Raw genomic sequence first — 20,382 nt, forward strand, 5'->3', positions numbered from 1 at the left:
AAAATGACACTTGGTTGTCTATCATATAATAATAAAACATATTGATACAAATGAAACATTAAATTCCAACACTACTCTTTTGTAAGAACTTTAGCCACAAACAGATAATTTGATTAAGGCTGTTCTGACCCCCAGAGAATGAGCAGGTATATAATAAATTCAAGAAAATACACATCACTTCAACTGGGCAAATTTCTAGAATGATGTCAAAGTGATAATAAACAATAGCAAATCATATAGGTTTTATTGGAAGTAATGAATGAAATTAAATTGTAAAACATGCCCTATGAAAAGAACAATAAAATACTGAAACGGAATTATTCCAAATTGTCTAAAAATATAATCTGATCCCCGCTCTCAACACTTGCAATAAGAAAATGGTGGAAAGTTTTTTTGTATCTCTGGCAGTGATGCAATCAATTTAGGTGAAAAAATAATAGTAATAATAATAATTAAACAGTAATAATCACAATAATACAGGCATACAATGATTTAAATAATAAATATTTACATCTTAAAAGTAATGAGCAAAATATCTCCCTTTAATTTTCGGTAGTGTTTAGAGGTATTGTAGTACTATGTGATTGTTAACTGTCACCAATAAAGGAAACAAAATATTTTTCCATACAGTACAGGGTCAGTATTGAAGTGTGTACAAAAACATCTGTTATTACTCACAATATTCAATTAAAACTGTTCATCACATAAATCTAAACTCTTTTCCCCACAACAGAGTGATAAACTGCTAAAAAACAATGAAAATAAGTGAATAAATAAATGCATAGGTAAATAAAAATGATAGTGTGTTGAGTTAATGTGTCATTCAACTCACTGCTCTTTCTATTTATCTCTTTTTCCATTTCTTTACCTTACTCCTGAGAAATAAAAGCGTACACCCACTAGCAAATGCATGGCATAGTAATGGAAATAGTCTGTCTAAAACATGACTAGAACATGTGTGAGAATCCACTAACATTTTACTTGTGAAACTCGAGAATACCATCTTACAAAGTAATGCAAATGCAATATGCAAAACATAGCAAATAAAAAAATACATAGTGCTGTACTGTAATTCTAGAGAATTTCTGAGAAAATATCCGTGGATAAATTCTTTTATTTCTTGCTGCACCGCATTAGATAGTCTGCCTGTTCATCCTAGTCCACTTTTTTCCAAAATGGAAAAAAATTCTCACTCATTTTTTTTCTCATTTTGAATGTGTTCCATGTATTTGTGAAGTTGGAGGTGCTTGCTTAGTCAGGTAATTGAACAATTCACAATTTCATACCTGGCAACATAGTATAAATAGCAGTTGTTTATTAATATTGCACAAAAGGAACACTTGAAAACACAAACACCACACTATTATAATACAAACTGAGCTCACTTTCATCTAATGATGAAACTGTGATGTACAACACAGCACAAAAATTCTGTATTTCTGAGTGCACCATAATACAAAAAGAGTCCACAACAACCACTCATAAATGCACCAAAACAAATGTTCAAGACACATAATTACTTATAAAGACAAAGTTTTAACATAATTCTTAGTTACTTATTTGTATCTATAATTGGCAAAATTAGACAAAATTCGTGTCGTTTCTTTATCTAGTACCATATAATTAAGATAATTGGCTTTTTGTCAGAATTAGGTATTTCAAACATAAGCTCATTGCAATAAAGATGGGCCAAAGACACTAACAAAATATTTATTCAACCATTCTGTCATGGATTCAACTTAAAAAAACTTACATGGTAAACAAATTATTTAGTTGGTCAGATAAAATGGTTAAAATTGTTAGCATTTATGTTCAAAGCTCAAAAATCAATAGTAGTTTTGGCTAGAACAAAATTTCACGCAGTACTATCCATTCCCTATGAAACTGTTATCACTGTTGCTTCTTAATAAAAAACATATATCGTACATAAAATCAACAATGATTATAATTAGAAGCTAAGCAGTAAATGCTCTCTCGATATTCATATGTGAACCTTTAATTCACAATTAAAATCATTAGATTGTTACTTAAGAGATCAAGAATGAGGCATTGTCTTAATATCATTTCAATTTCCACACAAAAATAATAAATAATAAAATTTGATTTTCTTTCTTTAAACTTCCCCAAAAGGAGGGAAATTAAATTAAATGAAAACCTGACACAAAAGAGACCACTGTAACAATTCTTTCTTCGACAAAAAAAGGAAATCATTAACAAAGAGGCATGTTTTTTTTTTTTTTTTCCTCACTTATGAGGCATGAGGATTAAACCCTTCACAATTCCCTAATTACATTTCTGGCCCCTCAACATGAGCTTTGACATCTGAGTTGATACGTCATGCCTCATAGATTTAAAAAAAAAAAAAAATCTTAGAAATGATTTACTTTTTAATCGCAATTAATTCCTTGTTTGTATTAATTCTGAAATCTCTACTGTTCACTCCCCAATGGCCTAATTTTCACTTTATAACTAATCCTCATCTTTTATTTCGCAAAAATTTTCCAAAAAGCAGGACAGTCTTATTCACCTACAGCCAGAAGCGTAAGAAACCATTCCAACCAATAAGGATTTCAAATACTGCAAATCCACTAATGGAAAATCAAATTGCATACTTTGCTTAGTTCCATTGCTCTCCTCAAGCAAATTTGTTACATCTTTCAGTACAACTGGAAATCACTAGTGACTACAACATACTATATTCCTACCCAAGCTCATAAACGGAGGGATTTTATTTGACACATCCAGTCTTTTGCTGTTTTCTTAACAAGAAGCAGGGTTTTAGTCCTCTATTAATAATGTCAATTAGAGAATTATCATTTCAATTAATGTAATATCAGTGTATTAACTGGTATCACTGCTACAATATTTCTAAATTCCCCAAAGCTTCTCGCATTCCCTCCAAACAGAATGCATCTCTACCAATGAGACTGCACGTAGCAAACTCTACTTCACCAATGAGACGCCATGTTACAAAGGGGCTTTACAGCAACCACCAGTAGGATACAATGTTACATGTCACCAATGAAAATTTACGGTACATGTAAGCCTTAATTTAACCACCAATGAGAGGCCGTGTAACAATCTGGTGAAATAATTTCAGCCTATAGAATGCTGTGTTACATCTTTAGTGCATTTTCTGTATCACATTTCCAGCCAGCTCCTTGATAGCCTGTGAGGTATTGGAGGACAGAATATCCTCTAGAAGTTTATGCAAACGTGTCTCAGTCATGAAACTCTCTTTAAAGCTTGGGTCTGAAATTAAGAACAAAATAAGTTCAATGCTTGGGTCCAAAATGATATAGTAATTTAAAATAAATAAACTTTCGAAGTTGATTAGACATAAATGTTAGATTTATTTTTAAACTTAACATCTTGAATGAAATTTGCCCCAGAACAAAAATTAACATTAACAAATCAAATCAAATAACTCACTGTTAAGCAGCTGTTGTAAAGTCCACAGGGCAATGTGAACAAAACTGGGCTCAGGATTCCCAAGGAATTTGTCAATGTAGAGAAGTAAACCTGGAGTATTTTTGTCTAACAGATCCTCTTCAATGTCTGGAACGTAAGAAGATAAGGTCAGTATATTAGAAGAAAGCTCACAGAATTAAAACCAGTTATACACATCAACCAATGGTTTTAGACAGATTACTTGCCAACCAAATCAACCAGTTTCAGATGGAATACTTCTCAACTAAGTAAAGGGATAATTTTATATGGAGTACTTACCAACTAAGGAAAGGGATAATTTACATGGAGTACTTACCAACTAAGGCAATCTGCCCTATAGTTCCTGCACAGTTGTACTGCACTTCAGAGTTTCTTGACAGAGAAGCCAGGGAGACCAGCTTGCTGAAGACTTTACCATCCTGAATCTCAAGAAGTCGCTGTTTTGTATCATCTGTAAAAATAAACACAGTCATATACTGCTTGGTACACCTACTGGGAATAAGTGTTGAACAACAGCAAGAGAGCGATTTATGTGTTATATTTTTAGAAAGCCTAAAAACACATTCAGCTAGTTGGTGGTCAGTAAAACTGAAAATCAATAGGGAAGAATAAAATAATACAACCTTTAATTTTCATTTTTTTTTCTTTTGTTGACAGCAAAAACAAGTAACTTGGTATTTCATCATGATTTTTAAAAATTTTAATTTCAGAAAAAACATGTTTTCTGGTTGCCTGTAAAACTGAACATTTAAAGTAGGTGGCCTAATTGTGAGCTAGGAATAAACAGAAACAACTCTGGTCTGTTCGAAACAAGGACAAAGAATGTTGCTACTGCTCATGATGATGATGATGATGATGATGTTAATGATGTCAATAACGATTATGATTATGACAATGTTGATGATGATGATGATGATGATGTTAATGATGTCAATAACGATTATGATTATGACAATGTTGATGATGATGATGATGATGGCCTAACTGTTCTGTGAACTCACCTTCATCAGCCAGCACAGCTAATGCTGCAGACACCTCACTCTGTACAGGGACTGGAGTGATAGGGGTGAGCAACACTTCTGCCAGGGCGTCTACACAGCCGCATGATGCTAATACCTAGAATAGATGAATACAGCAAGGGATTAAGATTTTGTGGTTGACCTATAAATCGGCAGTCAAAGCTGGTTCACTGATAAATGCATGTACATGTATACACGCACAGGCACACACCACAAACACAAGATAAAAACTTTGTTTAACGCTAATGTTTAAAAGAAATATGGCGTATAGGTGAGAGGCTTCCATGCAACAGAACTGCAAGTGATACACCCACAGGCTATAGGCCAACAGGTAATAGGCATACAAGTGATAGGATCCAGTGAGACTGGCACATATTAAATAGGCCCACTTTTGTATATCACACATTGATGATCCCCCCAAATTTCCCAACAATTAAACCCTGCATTCCTCACCCTTATATGGTCCCCTGCTGCAAGATTTCTGATTGTCCCGGCGGCGTGGCGTTGTGCTTCGGAATTATCCATCTGTGCCACAACCCTACTGAGATCTGGCAAAAAATCTTGCGATATAATAGGAATCTCATTGGCCTTGTGTATGGACAAATTGCGCAGACAGGCAATGGCGGCGGTGAGGATGTCTCCCGTCCCACTTTTGATCATCTTATGCAGGACGCCTAGTCCTCCAAGACGAACTATGAGAAGTTGATTGTCTGCATCCGAGGCGAGATTTCTCAGTGCTAGACACGCTTGGCACTGTACCTAAGGAAAAAGAAGAATAATCATGAGATGTCCTTATCATCATTATCCAAGGTGGTTTCCTCAGAGAATTTTATTGGTATTTCTCACATCATTTGCCATTAATCAGTAGGTTTTGTTGTCCCTAAACAATGTTTTGTGTGTGATTTTAAATATTTGATAAGAAATTTCCAATTAGTAGACAAGGTTCAAGACAGAAAGTTATCTTAAGTTTGTAGCTAATTATTATTATTCTCTCTAAAATAGCATATTCATAATAAGTGTAATATTTGAAATTTGTGTACTATACAACTACCAGTACTCATATTAAAAAAAAAAATTAATTTAACACACACACATATCCAAATTTTAAGATATTAACATTTTAAACTAAATCCTTTAATTTAGAAACACCAGTGAAAACAACTCACCCTAACCACAGGAGAGGAAACCAGACTAATCAGCTGTACCATGACATCATAGTAACCCACGGCAACCATCATGGCTCGATGTTTCTCGTTGACGGCCATATTACTAAGAGCCGCAGCGCAGTAGTATTGAATATCTGGGTCGCGAGATTGCAGAACATCAACTAGGATAGGCATTGCCCCCTTGGATACCAGTTCATTTCTAATAGATTCTGGAATTAAAATCACACTAATTATTTTTCAAACCTCATAAAATGGGCACACCATTATCATTTGAATTACACCCCTTTTTTTAGTTCTTAATTACTAGTTTTACCACTACAAAAGTAATTTACCAGTCTCCATCTCCATAACCAGAGACTTGAACAGAAACGTAACAGACTAAAAGACTGTAACTTTCTCAGCAGTTTTGTATTGGGCCTACCCTCATCTGGTGATTTAGACAACGCTTTAAACTTATTTGCTTATTTAAAGGTCTTATGCTCATTGTGGGCCATAAAAACCAAACAGATGTCTAAAGGTCTTTTAAAAAACAGGGAGGTCTCTGTCCTACTGCTTTCCACTTACGTAAATGTGTAAGATTGAGTATGGCTCCTGCTGCATTTCTCTGCACGCGAATGTCAGCGCTCTTGGCCAGTCTGAGTAATGGTTTAATGGCGCCAGACTTGGCGATGGTCAGTTTGTTGTTGTCTGAAGTGGCAAGAGTAGTGATACAGCCACACGTGTTGCACTGAACTTCGAAATTTTTTGTTTCCAGGAGGCGAACCAATGCCCTGATGGCGCCACTGGTCAGGATCGTGGTCTTGTTGGATTCTAGAAAGAGAAAGCATAATAACTGATGAAAATGGCCAACCACAATTTACATGTCAAATCTTATTGATGCTGTTACTGAACTGTTATAAGATGTAATAAAGTTGGTGTCGAGACCTCTGATGGAAGACTTCTGGTCTCTGATGATGTAAGTGATAAGAGTATTCAGGAAGTCTGGCAATGATATGGCTTTTAATTTAACAGTTCACAATATAAACCAAGAAAATGTGAATACATCAACACAGTGTGCTTGTGAGAGAATTAGAGAGAAAGAGACAGAGAGATTAAAGTGAGATGCCAGAGAGAGAGAGAGAGAGAGAGAGAGAGAGAGAGAGAGAGAGAGAGAGAGAGATCATTGCAATTCATTCAAAATATTGCTAGAAAAATCACTTTTTTAACAGAAAACACCTATGTATCTCTTCATCTAGAACTATGGACAATTAACACCTCTTATGCAACAGTCACATTAAGGTTTTTTTAAATCTTGATACTAAATCATTCATAATGTGTTAATGAAAAGATAACACCCAATCAGTATTTTACCACCAAGGCAGCCGATCTTAAATTAACAACTGCTATTTTAAGCACTTTAAAACACAAACAGCAGCTGCTGTTAAATCCAGATATATTGTTGATTCAGAATTAAGAAGGTGGTAATACAGTGGTTATTTATATACTCAGTAAAACCTTGTGAAAATTTTATGAGTAATTGCGAAATTGCCAAACCCTGTAACTGAAGTCAGGGGGTCCAACACGGAATGACTTTGTGGTTCTATTCACAACCAAGTTGAGCCGGGCCTAGCTGAGCCAAGGCTTTAATATGGCATGGCCTACTTTAAATCATGCCACATGATCCCTGCAGAGATTGGACGTATGGGAGGGAGGGGGATCCATAATCCATTAGGGGATTGTGCAGCATGCTTTCAAGTGTGCTCCATATATGAGCAGCAGCTCAGTTAGGCTGGTTGTGAACTAAGCCTCTGTTAAGTGTTCTCCCTGACCACCATAAATTATGCACAACCTCCTATTACTTTCATTCAAAGACAGAAAAGATAGATCACAAGACAGCAGAGCTGTCACATGTACAAACATAAGGCAGAAAATAAACATTGATAGTACACTGTTAAATTAGGTTTTCATCAATTTTGACGCAATAAGACAATGTAAAGATAGGAGAAGGCAGATGGTAAAAAGAAAGGACAGAGAAAATACTGACCTGGTCCATTCAGGGCAAAGTTGCTGATGGCCAGAGAAGCTGCCCTCTGGACCTGGACGTCCTTGCACTGGAGTAGGTGGATCAGAGGCTCCAGTGTCTCCGAGGTCACTGCCTCCGTCACTGGAATAATACCAATACATGAGCAGAGAAAGCTGGGATTATTTACTTCTCAAAGTCTGATATTCTTGTATTCAAGATTTAGTTGCTTAACAATGTTTTGCGTGGTTAATATGCATCTGGGTAATCTCAGCTGCACGGCATACAATGTGTTAGTTGTGACAAAAGCAATTGAACTCCATGTCTACAATACAATATCTCAAATCTCATTTCATTTTGGGAATAATTCAAATTGAAATTTTAACAGAAGCACTAACAGATTATTTTATGAGCACAATCAATGTCCAATGCCTCTGACATTGATTGTGCTCATAAAAAGTGTCATGGACTGTACTGCTAGTGTCACAAATGATGCCTCAGACCAGCAAATGTTAAGGACTGTATTACCAATATTACGGTCTGTACTGCCAATGTAAATGACAGTACTGCTTGTGTTACAAATGCCTTTAGACTTGTGACTAATGTCACCTGATGTACTCACTTCTTTCGCTTATTTCTGCATAGCAGAGAGCAGCGGACTGTTGAAGCTCATCGTTGTCTGAAAAAGTTAGCACCCTCAGGGCTCTCAGCCTCTCTTCATTGATGGTGGGACTGTCCCCCAAATCTGTGAAAAAGAACATCCAGCTATTTATTCATTTTGTTCAATTTTATTTTATCGTTAAAATTATTTTTATAAAATGACAGACTAAAAAGTTCAAAAGTACAGAGTGAACTTCTGAATCAGTCACTTAATTAAAGAATTATTCAATAGAAGATCATCATTATGACAGTCATTTGATTTTTTTGTTTCTCTCTCTCTCTCTCTCTCCCACATAACTTAAGTGCTAGCCTTTAGAGCCCTATTCTCATTCTATACATATCAGTCACATGAATTCTTCTCAGACACGACAAGCTTCACCAAAAAGTTATAACTCTCCACATCTACTCTCTAAGCTCAAGATAAACTGCTCATTAACTACCACCATTAACAGTGGGAGAGGCTATGATTTTTTTTTTTTTTGTTTTGTTTTTTTACTTTGATGGGTCAATAATGATCAGATGGCAAGAGAAGATAAAACGTTAAAGAAAGATTAACCACATTGAAAAAAAAAAAGGAAAATTTAGGTTTAGGCTCTGACTAAAATAAAGGAAAGAATATTTGGGCTCTGTCAAAAAAAAAAAGGAAAAAAGCCTTCTGGGCTCTGTCAAAAATTAGGACAAAAATATACAACTCTGGGCCCTGTCAGGCAAAAAAAAAAAAAAAAAAAAAAAAAAAAAAAAAATCCCTGCAAAGGTTAACACTTTTACTGGAGAAGGGAAGTTATCAGACAGATCAACCAACTAGACTGAAAAACAACTTAATACCTTTCAACAAAAAGAAAAAAAAACAGAGAAAGAGAGAGAGATAAAATCAATGCAAAAGTGAAAAATGCCCTTTTGCCACCCAAGAACAATCATATTACTTCCTGGAAAGAAAACCGCTGAACCACAAAAGGTGTCCCCCAGTAATTCTCAGAATCTAAGGGCTTACTGATGGTTAACTATATGAACTTGCACTGGCATGTTTAATGCTCAAACAAAGGTCCATTAAGAAGTAGAAACAAATAAGTGCAGGAAGTAAGGAAGAATGAAAGCAATGAAGGGAAAAAGGAAGGAGAGGATGGAAAGAAAGAAAAGGAGGAATAAAGAAGAGAAGGAAAGAATGCAAAGAAAAAGAAATTTCAAATAAATAAATTAATAATCACTATAACAAAACAAAAAGACATGAACAAGTGCAAGATGGTAATTCTACAAACTTTACTCTATCCATAAAATGACTTACAAGGTGTCAAAAGTTTACTTAATTAATTTTTCCATTTAGTTATAGAGCAATGGCAAGTGTTTATTAAGGTTACATATATCCTAACAGCTATTGATGTGGGTTTCATAGTTACTCTTCATCTCAGACTGAAACTGCCAGGGAACACAGACCATTACATAAGGTAATGGCTCAAAAATTTCAGTCAACTTAATTTTCAAACATTCAGATTTTCAATGAATCACATCAAAATCACACATATCTGGACATAACTCTCTTTTTACAACAAACCCTGAACTATATTTTCAGGTTTAACCAATAGAACACTTTAAAAGGAACATAAGACCTAGTAAAAAGTTTTGCCCAAATTCAAAGAGCAGTTATCGTACCTTTTATCTCTCACTCTTCAAATACCCAGGGTTTATGTACTTATCATTGGTAACAAGAGATGCTAGGTGTACTTTTAAATAAGTGTTGGTCTTCATAAAATGTACAACATAGGTGTATTTGAATGTGTGCAAATCTGTGTGTATTCATGAACCGCATGGACACCCATTTGATAAAATAGCATTCTTACATTGCATAATCTTTTCAAAAGAGAGAGATTGAGCAAAGGATGTAGGACACAGGAATAGACAGACTGGGGAAAGAAATTAACCAGGCCGGAGGAACAAATAACTATATATTGTGTTAACTAAGCCACATTAAAAAATAAGGGTCCACTTTCATCAACAAGGGATAGCACTATCCTGCACTTAAAAACAGTTATCCTCTTTATAGCTATAAAATTGATTGAAGGTCCTTATGGTAGTTTATCCACAGGATCCTAGCCTTGCTGAATGCTATCAGATTAAGGCTGTATTCCCAGAGCTTTTAGATCGATCTATCCCCTGTCAGATAATCCGGCTTAAATGTCCGCCCCGCCTACTACAAGCTGTAAGGGGGTAATTAACTTTCGTGTCCGCCCGACTGACAGCTATTTAGCGTGAACCCCCAGGGAGTTAGGTCGATCTAAAGTAGATCGATCTAATCTCTGGAAATGGGGTCTAACAGACCAACTAACAGGCCTAATTCTCTTGTTTTAAACATACTTGTATAAGAACCACCTTTTCTGTATTCTGCTCCATATGCCAGAAGACATGCACATGTTAATCTGTAAAACCTGATTGCATTTATTGAAAATCTCCACAAAGTTGGATAGATTTATGTAGAATGATAGTTTCAATTGGAATGGGTCCTAAGACCTCAGCTGCCCCATACACCACCATTCATTGGAACAGAAGCAAGACACGTGTCCTTAAATTGGCCTCCAGCGGTTGGAAATCGTATTTATTCATTCATGAGGACACCAGTTCTTCCATGTCAATGAATTTGTTCAGATCATCAATCCATAGAAATACAAATGTCAGTAAACAAAAAGGAAATTGAGGAAAGCTCAGGCAAACAACCCATAGAACACAAGTGGTGATATGCGGAAACTGAAAGACCAGGAAAAAAATAGACATGACAATGACCACTGGAGGAAACTGAAAACAGAAACATCAGGCAAGCAACTCATAGTGAATCATATTTCAGTGCACAGAAAGAGAGCAATCAATAAGACCCCATTCCCACAGATTTTAGATCAATCTATCCCTGTGGGGAGTCTCACTAGATTACTGTCAGCTTAGCCGGCTTAAATGTCTGTCTCGCCTACTAAAAGCTGTAAGGGGGTACTTAACTACCGTGCGAGCTCGGCTGACAGCAATTTAGCGTGAACCCCCAGGGAGTTAGGTCAATCTAGATGGATCGATCTAAATCTATGAGAATGCACTCTAAGAAGCAGCAAAACAACTTATAGAAATACAAACGCCAAAACACTGAAACAAAGCTCATGCAAGCAACTCATAGAAGTACAAATGTCAGGACATAGTTATAAGTGCAGAAAGTGCAAGAAGTTCAGGCAAACAATGCCATTTGTTATCAGCATGATATAACGCTGACATTAAGCAAAAAGAAGCCTTTTCTGCACTTTAAGGATTTTATAGCTCAAGGAATTATACACACAGTACATGCATGGTTTCTTTCTTTTTTTTAAAATCTATTGCACATACACAAGCAGTCAATTTATATTCAAACAGACGCAGAAATTCACATTTAATTTAGAACTGCCTAACTTGACTAGAAAAATGACTCAAAATACCACATTAGGGCAATCTAAATTGACAAGAAATACTACTTAACAGATCATATTTGGTAAAAATAACTTGACCAGAAATGTGACAAAGAAACTTGAATAAGTGGACAATAGTAAAGACAAGAGACATGACTAAGGAAAGAACAACCTAACTTGACTAGAAATTTACCTCAAGAATACATATATGCTATCTCTACTTGCATTGAATGCAATGCACAAAGTCGGAAAGCGTGTAACAAGACCATGCAAGGCTGAGTTAGATTAATACACCAGAGATATATCAACACAAATCATATATGTATCTTTCCACAAAGACGGTGCCTCACCCAACTGCTGTCAAATTCCGCAATTGCAGCTCAGGTGACCACAATTTATTAGCAGTCGCTGGACAGAGTGGGGGATAGCGTATTTACAATGACCACCTCCCTTAACTTAAAATCCACCTTAAGGATTTTATCTCTATCAAACCATACATTAATCTTTACACAAATTATGGCCTCTCATTTGGCTGTTGGCTTTAACCCTTTGAAGTCTTCGGTCAGACACTGAGTACAAGAATCTATAACCAGAAAGAGGCTGAACTTGTCTTTGGGTTCAAGGATCATATTTTTTTTTTTAATGAGAACTCGGTATTTAATTTAGCTGAAACTAACCATGACCAATGAAAATCTTGAAAATTTATCATATCTTAGTATTCTGAGCAGTGTTTTTCTCAAACTCTTGTGTATTTCAATGAAAGTTTATACTTTATTTTTCTTGATTTATATTTGAATGCCACTAGTTGGAACTTGTTGATAAGTTAGGCTGATTGTCAGTGCCAAAAACTTATCTCCCAAACTGATCATTTTGGATTTTTCCTTAAACTTTTTTTATTTATTTATCCTTAAACTTATTTAAATGTTAATAAATAGACAATAACATACACAAAAACATCCGTAAAATGCAAAAATTACAGCGAAAAGAAAATTTCCAGCAAAAATAGAACAAAAATACTAGTAAGTGAATTTGCAAACTAAAGCACGTGTTGTCCTCGACTACGAAATCTGATACGAGACAAGCGGACTTGAGCCGTGCTTCCTGTGTTAGTCTGTGCGGAAGTGTCCTGACATGACTCAGTACACCGATCCCACTGAATTAACACCAGATTTCCCAGTATTTGCCTTCAAATCAATGCAAATAAATCAGACCTAGTGTACAATAATGCCTAATAAACTGCGCAGAATAATGTTAATTTTCTAGGAACCCTCACTTGGCCTAAGAAATTTACTGTTTTTATTCACCAATTTTGATCAGACCCCCCCCCCCCCAAGCCCCATTCCCAATTTTTGGTTATTTACAAAATGCACCTACAGGCATCAACCAACAAATTTTCACAAAAATAAAATGAAAAACAACTAAACAAAACTGTAATATCCAAATAAATTAAACAAATTACAAATAGGAAACAACTCAAATCCAAACAGTCTACAGAACATTTTTTTTCAACTTCATATTTCAAGATTTATAGTTACTTATAAGTAGGCTATCACACTTACTGAAGTGGTTTGAGATTTTCAGGTTTTTATCTAAGGTCAACTTTCCCCTTCAGTTCACTGTGAAACAGACCATTTGCCTGAACAGTTAAGTCAGTTGGCCAAAACGGCACGAAGATATAGCTTATTTACTTAACAAATTCAATACACTACACTGAGAGACTATCATTTGCTCTTTGAAATACATTTTCAAAAAGTTATCAGATTCTGGACTCCAAAGAAAGGATAAAACACATGCTCTCTCTCCCTTCCCTCCCTCTCTCCCTCTCTGTCTCTCTCACATACAACTAATGGTTCATGGTGACAGATATGAATACAAATGTACTAGTAGAAGAGATTGGTAGTAATAGTATCATTCAATACAATACATAACATAAAAATTAGATACAATACAATATATAACATTAACAAAAGATACAATTCAATACTATACAATTTAAATAAGATATTATACAATATGATATAATACAAAACATAATATTTAAATATGATACAAAACAATACAAAATAAAACATGGCTTTGAAGTATGTCAGAAGTATGTCTGTCTGCAAAAAAACAAAGCAAGTTGCTTATCAGCATATCTTATTTCTTCATTGTACAGTAAAATTTCTTCAGGTTTAGGGCCCGGGATCACAATCATGCAAAATATAAGAATTATAACAATTTGTCAGATTTTTTTAGCTGTTAAATGCAAACAATCTTGGCTATCTACATTTCTTCTAATAGTACTAAATGCTTAGTTAATAGAAAGTAAATAAGTGAAGAAACTAAATTCAAGCATGTTTTACAATACATGTCATCCCATGTCCATTTCTGTGTGCAATTTTTCTTTTTTCTTTTCTTTTTTTGTGTGTGTGTGACACTGGCCAATTATATATTTATGAAATTGTTTTTGTCAAATATTTTGAAAACAAGTTTTCATATACATGTTCATAAAAAAAAAAAAAAAAAAAAACTGCAGGATACGTACATGTGCATGTCATGAGGGGCAACAATTTATATTATAGGCGGATGTAATGAAAACATCACGCAAAAAAGATCTTATCATTACTCAAGACTCCTTCCAGCAATTCAAAGTTTTAAATAATGGCTAGATTTCTTCCGGATAAAGGACCGATTAATGACACCTTTTAAAGGCGTGCATTTGGTGTTGACCTTTACTGGCAAAAAAGTATAATTTTTAGAAAAACTTCAACAATTATCTTTTATTTCCAAGGTATACCCTATCCAAAACTGTATAAAAATTATGATCATGGCTATAAGCCATTGACATGCATGTAACAGAAATATTAAAACTTTTAACTCAAAACAGGTTGTTGGATCGTACTTTAATTAACAGTTTTGGTAGAGCATACCACCATTATTGAGGAATGTGTTGAAATTACCTGAAAACTTCTCTATTTCTATAAATTTTTTTTCCTATAAAAATGTGTAACACAACCATTCGGCTTTCATTTTACTCCTTGTTCCCTGTGATAAGGATACCATGGCATCAAAAACAGTATCGGCTGTTTGTGTCAGCTGAAAAATTTTTAGACAGGTCAGTGCCCTTTTCGAGAAATAACTTGCCCCGTGTAGACAGATGTTATCTTCTGCTATTAATGAACACCTGTAGCACACAAGTATCATTGATCATTGGGCCCTACTATACTGTATATTCATTCACTTCCAGGCCACTATTTCTGTTTTGGGTCAGTAGAGTCTACATTCTCTACTGAAATTGAGATAAATATTACATAATGACAGTTACCCTTTTAGTATACAGAGGTCGGGCCTTCACAATGAACCTTTGTTTTGCCAAAATCATTATAAATTCTGACATGTCCTCTTCCATTAAAAGACCAATTAACAGGGGTGTCCCCTCATTATTTGCTGATGTTATCACTATAATTGTATATCCCACTGTCTATGGTTAATTATTCAGAAAAAAAGACTTAACTGTTAAGATTAGTTCATCCAAGAAAGCCAATCTTATCCTTCTCCAGATCAGTAAAATCATTGTATTATATTCAGAGAACAAGTCTTTGATCTCTCTCTCTCTCCACCCCCCCCCCCCCCCCCCACTTCCCAGTCCATGTAGATGTCCACACTAGAAAATAATGTTGTAACCAGGTGACTGCATACCAACACACATATATGAGCATATATTTGTATAGCCAAGGATAGGTTTAGTAAAAGACTACAGCAATTGAAACTGGAGTAAATGCATCCACACCAAAATAAGTTTATATCTTGATTCTGACTATAGGCACTAGTGATGGCTTTATGTCTGCATAATGCCCTGGTCAACAATCAGAAAACTTGGACATACCTTAACATAGCAAATCCTAAAATGACAACATCTTCAAAATGAACCAGGTGATTGTAAAGTAACTACATTCTGATTCATCAACTACAGTATCCAAAAATAAAGTTGTCCTTAGAAGTTAGACCTCATCTTGAAAGTCACTTCATGTTAAGGACAATGTTTAACATGTTCACTGATGTAGTGCATACCTTAGATACAGCTCCATACACACCAAACATTTTGATTCATCTTTTCAAGTGTAAACTAATTTCCCTCTTTCCTTTAGTTTTTTTTTTATCACTACAAAGGGGTGTCCTTTCCTGTCATATGAAGTTATTTTTTCCTTTAATTTTCAAAATTGGCTGAGATATCATGCAAAATACACCAATTTTTTTAGTCAAGTTAGGACACTCTTTCTTTGCTCATATGAAATTAATCTTTTTTGTAATCAAGTTGGGAAGCTTTTATTTAGTACATGGAAAATATGCCACTTTTACAGTCAAATTTTGTCCGTTTCACTCAGTACATAGAAAATTGACAACTTTATAGTTGATTTAGGGTAGTAATTTACTACCTGCCATCCCAGCAGACCAAGGATTTAATACACACACAAAAAAAAGACAAAAAAAAAAAAAAAAAAAAAATGAACCTGTCACCTCCCTTTAATGCATAAAATACTCAAAATTCATGATTCAGCGCAAGGACATCCTTATACAAGAACACACACACACACACACACACACACTCAATCAATCAATACATTTTTTGCAGTAAATAAGTATATTTATACAAATTCAGTTTCAGTTTTAATGGGATTGCCTTTTTTTCTCACCGTTCTCTAAATACATGAGCAAGTTCTGCACGGCCCTTCTCTCCCCCTCCAGTAATTCGGGATCATTGGCATCATCTTCCACGCTCCCATCCGGTTTGGGATAGCAACCACATGTGATGCAGTATGCGCAGTATCCGGCCAACCGCCGCAAGATCTTCAAAAGTTCATCGAAAAAGTCGCGTTTCTTCTTCTTGGTGGGAATGGCCCTGCCCTGAATCATAACCAGCTCCGCAGACATCTTTGGAGTGGATTTCTATTGGCTTAAAGAAACAAATCACATTAATACATATTAGTGTTAAAGCATAAATTCATCGCTCATAAGTTGTTCTGAATTTTAAGACCGAAAAATCTAGTCCACTTTGGTTCAGGTAAGTTCTGTGATAGCCCACTAAGAATAAAGCCGTTATGAATCTAAAACATTAGCCATTTTGACTCTTTTTATGAATCAGAAAAAAAATAATTTAACGTGGACTAGGACTGATGATAGTTTTACCTAAGAAATTATACATAAAAATCACCTTCTTCTTAATATGTTAAAACTACTGAATGATCTGACCCCAGATAACTGACTTTTTAACATATGTAAATGGATAAAAATACTGATAGCTGATTGGATGATGCTTACAATGATCGACAACCTCCTGAGAGCTGATTGGATGGTACTTACAATGATTGACACCCCCAAATGACAAGCTGATCATCAAAGCATCCCCAAACATGCCACAGACTTACTTTATTATAAGAAGATTAAAATCAGCTTTACGATGTTTATTTTCCTTTTTTAAACACAATTTCTAGTAAATATGCATGTTTTTGAAAAAAAAAAAAAAACTTTTATATTCATTTATCAAAAAAAAAAAAATTATTATCTGAAATCATATCAAAAATCAAATATTAATTTGGCAAAATTTTCTACATATAAACATCAAGAGCACAAAGTAAACCTCTCACTGCTCATCTTACCAAGGGAAACACACAGGGAAAAAATTTCTCCAATGTCTGCCAAAATTTGCAGTTTCCTCAGATCTCAATGATCTGCTATGGTTGGCGTGAAGTAAGTGAATATCAGTCTTGAGATACCACTCCCTTACTTCTGACCCTCTTGGAAAGATCTCTTCCACCCCAAAACACTCGGGCTCATAACCTGTCCTCTCTCTCTTTCACTTTCTTTGTCTCTCCAAGTCCTTTATCTTGTTCTCAAGCTCCACATGGTAATGACCCAATGGCTTATGGTCATGAAATGGGCTTCACCTAGAATAGACATTTTTGAATGGTAATAACAGTTTTTTCCACCTTGACTGCACAGGTAAATGGTACTTAGTTGTTGCCTTTAAGATATTTTAAAAACTGAATAGCTTTCCACCAAAGACCTTCATCAGCCGTGTTCTGCATTTTAAGTTGTAATTATCATAGAATTTTCAAACAAAAGCCAGAGTGAAAATACCCATAAATTTTAGCTGTTGTATGAGGAAACTTATTGTAACCCTGGGATGGTTAAATTAAATGTTATTGAAAATGGAGGCTTCTTTCCCCCCCCTCCCCCCAACCCATACACGTTATTCCCATTGACAGCTTAATTTGGCTATTAGACTTGGGAATGAGCCCTTAGATCGCATTCACAACGAGTTGAGCCAGGATTTACAAATCCTGGGGACTAAATATGGCGGACGTACATGAAAGAAAAACTTCCTAATCTTTTAATAGTCTCTCCACCTCTCACACCGCACGCCTCCCCACACGTCGTCCCAATGGAGCCGAGATTTAATGACTGTCCCCCCGCAGGGACGACATGTGGGGAGGCGTGTGAGAGGTGGAGAGACTATTAAAAGATTAGGCGGTTTTTCTTTCATGTACGTCCGCCATATTTAGTCCCCAGGATTTGTAAAGCCTGGCTCAACTCGCTGTGAATGCGATCTCTTAGTCATACTAAATAGCTTTTCTGATACCCATTCCCTGATCTGCACATTTTCCTAGGGTTCTATAATATATTGATTCAACCAGTAATCTGAGAAACTAAATTGAACCTAATACTAAACAGTCTCTGCCATTAGGCACAAAACCATTTAAATTGCCTGATAACATGCGAAAACGTTAATAGTACACCAACTTCAAAGACACAGCAAGAAACAATATGCAGGCTTACCAAGGATACACTATATCTGTTAGAAGAAGATGACAAGGTCCAAGGGAGGGCACACGGAAAACAGGAGGTGAACTGCCAGTATTCAGTTATATATTTCAGGTGAGGCTACCTTGTCAGGGCACTTGCAAAAGTGTGTTCACATCAGCTCTTACTTAAACCAGAAGCTAGTAGACTAATTGACATCATCTGACTGTGCTCACATCAGGACTAACTCAGACTAGAAGTACACTAGGTATGGGAATAGGGTCTAAATCAGGACTAACTCAGTCTAGAAGCACACTAGGTATGGAAATAGGGTCTAAATCAAGACTAACTTAGGCTGTATTCCAAGAGTTTTTAGATCAATCTATCCCCACGGGGAGTCTCACTAGATTACTGTCAGATAATCCGGCTTAAATGTCCGTCCCGCCTACTACAAGCTGTAAGGGGGTAATTAACTTTCGTGTCCGCTCGGCTGACAGCTATTTAGCGTGAACCCCCAGGGAGTAAGGTCGATCTAAAGTAGATCGATCTAATCTCTGGAAATGGGGTCTTAGAGTAGAAGTACACTAGGTATGGGAATAGGGTCTAAATCAGGACTAACTCAGACTGGAAGTACACTAGGTATGAGAATAGAGTCTAAATCAGGACTAACTCAGACTAGTAGTACACTAGGTATGGGAATAGGGTCTAAATCAGGACTAACTCAGACTAGAAGTACACTAGGTATGGGAATAGGGTCTAAAGCAGGAATAACTCAGCCTAGAAATACACTAGGTATGGGAATAGGCTCTAAAAAGTACACTAAGCAACATCGATCACCAATTGATCAGGGCCCCATTTCACACAAGATGTCATGGGTTTGATAAAAAAAAAAAAAAAAACTACTTTACAAAATGGCATCCAGCATAAAAAAATGCTGGATCATACAACATTAAAGGGATAATAACTCCTCGTATGAGATCTATATTTCACAATAAAAACATTGTAAACGACTCATAGAAACATAATATATTCTGTTGTACAAGAAAAACGGCAGTTATAGCTATTATTCTGATATCTGAGCTTGTCTTTAGACCACGTGACCTCCATTGAGGGCTATGCTCTGTTAAAATCTCTTAAGAGATTATAACAAAAACTTTTTTGAAAAAAAAAACAGGGACTAACTTTGAATGTACAAATGGATTCAGTAACCATTGGTAAGTACGGGAAAATTGTTGTTTACTCCAGGAAAATTCATTTTTTAGCCAAAAAGAAGAGCTTTTATACCTTCATCATTTGCCTTTAAAAAGTCACATTTCCCAAAGAGGCTAGCCGGGCAACTTTAAGTCCCCTGAGGACACAGAGGAGCTGTGAACTGCATGGAAGTATTCTGTACAACAACTCATTAAATCCATTCTAATGCTAGAGAAGTGTGACAGTAATTGCATGGTTTAAAATGAGTACAATTTATCTTGACACTGTGAGGCTAAAGGTGATGTCAGGTGACTCTGAAATGAGACAAACTTCACCACCTTCTGAACAAAATCACAGATTTCTCTCTTGCCTATTTCCGTTCAATTTAGTATAATAGAAGGCAAGTGGGGTCCAAGTTTAAAGATCTATGCATTTGAAGTCAAAATTTTGACAGTCAAATGCCACCATATATTTTCAAATAGTACAAGGCATCATTACCCAAAAATGATCTTTTACAGAAGGGATATTTTCTGCTTAATTTTTAATTCACTTGACAACATCCCCCCCCCCCCCCTCCAATGTGCACTACTGTCCTAGCAGGGGCAGAGCAATAAAACCTTACTTGAAAGGCTCGCTTTCCAGTGGGTGGTGCCATATTTAATCCACAGACTAGTTAGTCTGTGCACCAACCGGTTCTGAATGGG

General features: G+C 35.7%; 1 protein-coding gene across 4 annotated transcripts in view; it reads right to left on the bottom strand.

Annotated features, from left to right (window-relative positions):
• Window positions 1–227: 227 nt before the first annotated feature.
• The window catches only part of LOC106171738 (uncharacterized), a 27,227-nt gene continuing 7,072 nt past the window's right edge, over window positions 228–20,382 (bottom strand). For all 4 annotated transcript variants that reach the window (XM_086994751.1, XM_086994752.1, XM_086994753.1 and 1 more), the window contains exons 2-12: window positions 17,344–17,631; window positions 16,381–16,640; window positions 8,257–8,379; window positions 7,659–7,778; window positions 6,200–6,445; window positions 5,636–5,844; window positions 4,923–5,228; window positions 4,452–4,566; window positions 3,767–3,901; window positions 3,433–3,558; window positions 228–3,252 (exon numbers count right to left, since the gene is read on the bottom strand). In XM_086994751.1, the coding sequence (XP_086850877.1) occupies window positions 3,125–3,252; window positions 3,433–3,558; window positions 3,767–3,901; window positions 4,452–4,566; window positions 4,923–5,228; window positions 5,636–5,844; window positions 6,200–6,445; window positions 7,659–7,778; window positions 8,257–8,379; window positions 16,381–16,618 (1,746 nt within the window). In that variant the 5' untranslated portion in view covers window positions 16,619–16,640; window positions 17,344–17,631 and the 3' untranslated portion in view covers window positions 228–3,124. The remainder of the gene's footprint in view (window positions 3,253–3,432; window positions 3,559–3,766; window positions 3,902–4,451; window positions 4,567–4,922; window positions 5,229–5,635; window positions 5,845–6,199; window positions 6,446–7,658; window positions 7,779–8,256; window positions 8,380–16,380; window positions 16,641–17,343; window positions 17,632–20,382) is intronic.

Source organism: Lingula anatina, chromosome 8 (genome assembly GCF_051362555.1).
Source record: "Lingula anatina isolate TDL-2025a chromosome 8, LinAna3.0, whole genome shotgun sequence".
NCBI classification, from domain to species: domain Eukaryota; kingdom Metazoa; phylum Brachiopoda; class Lingulata; order Lingulida; family Lingulidae; genus Lingula; species Lingula anatina.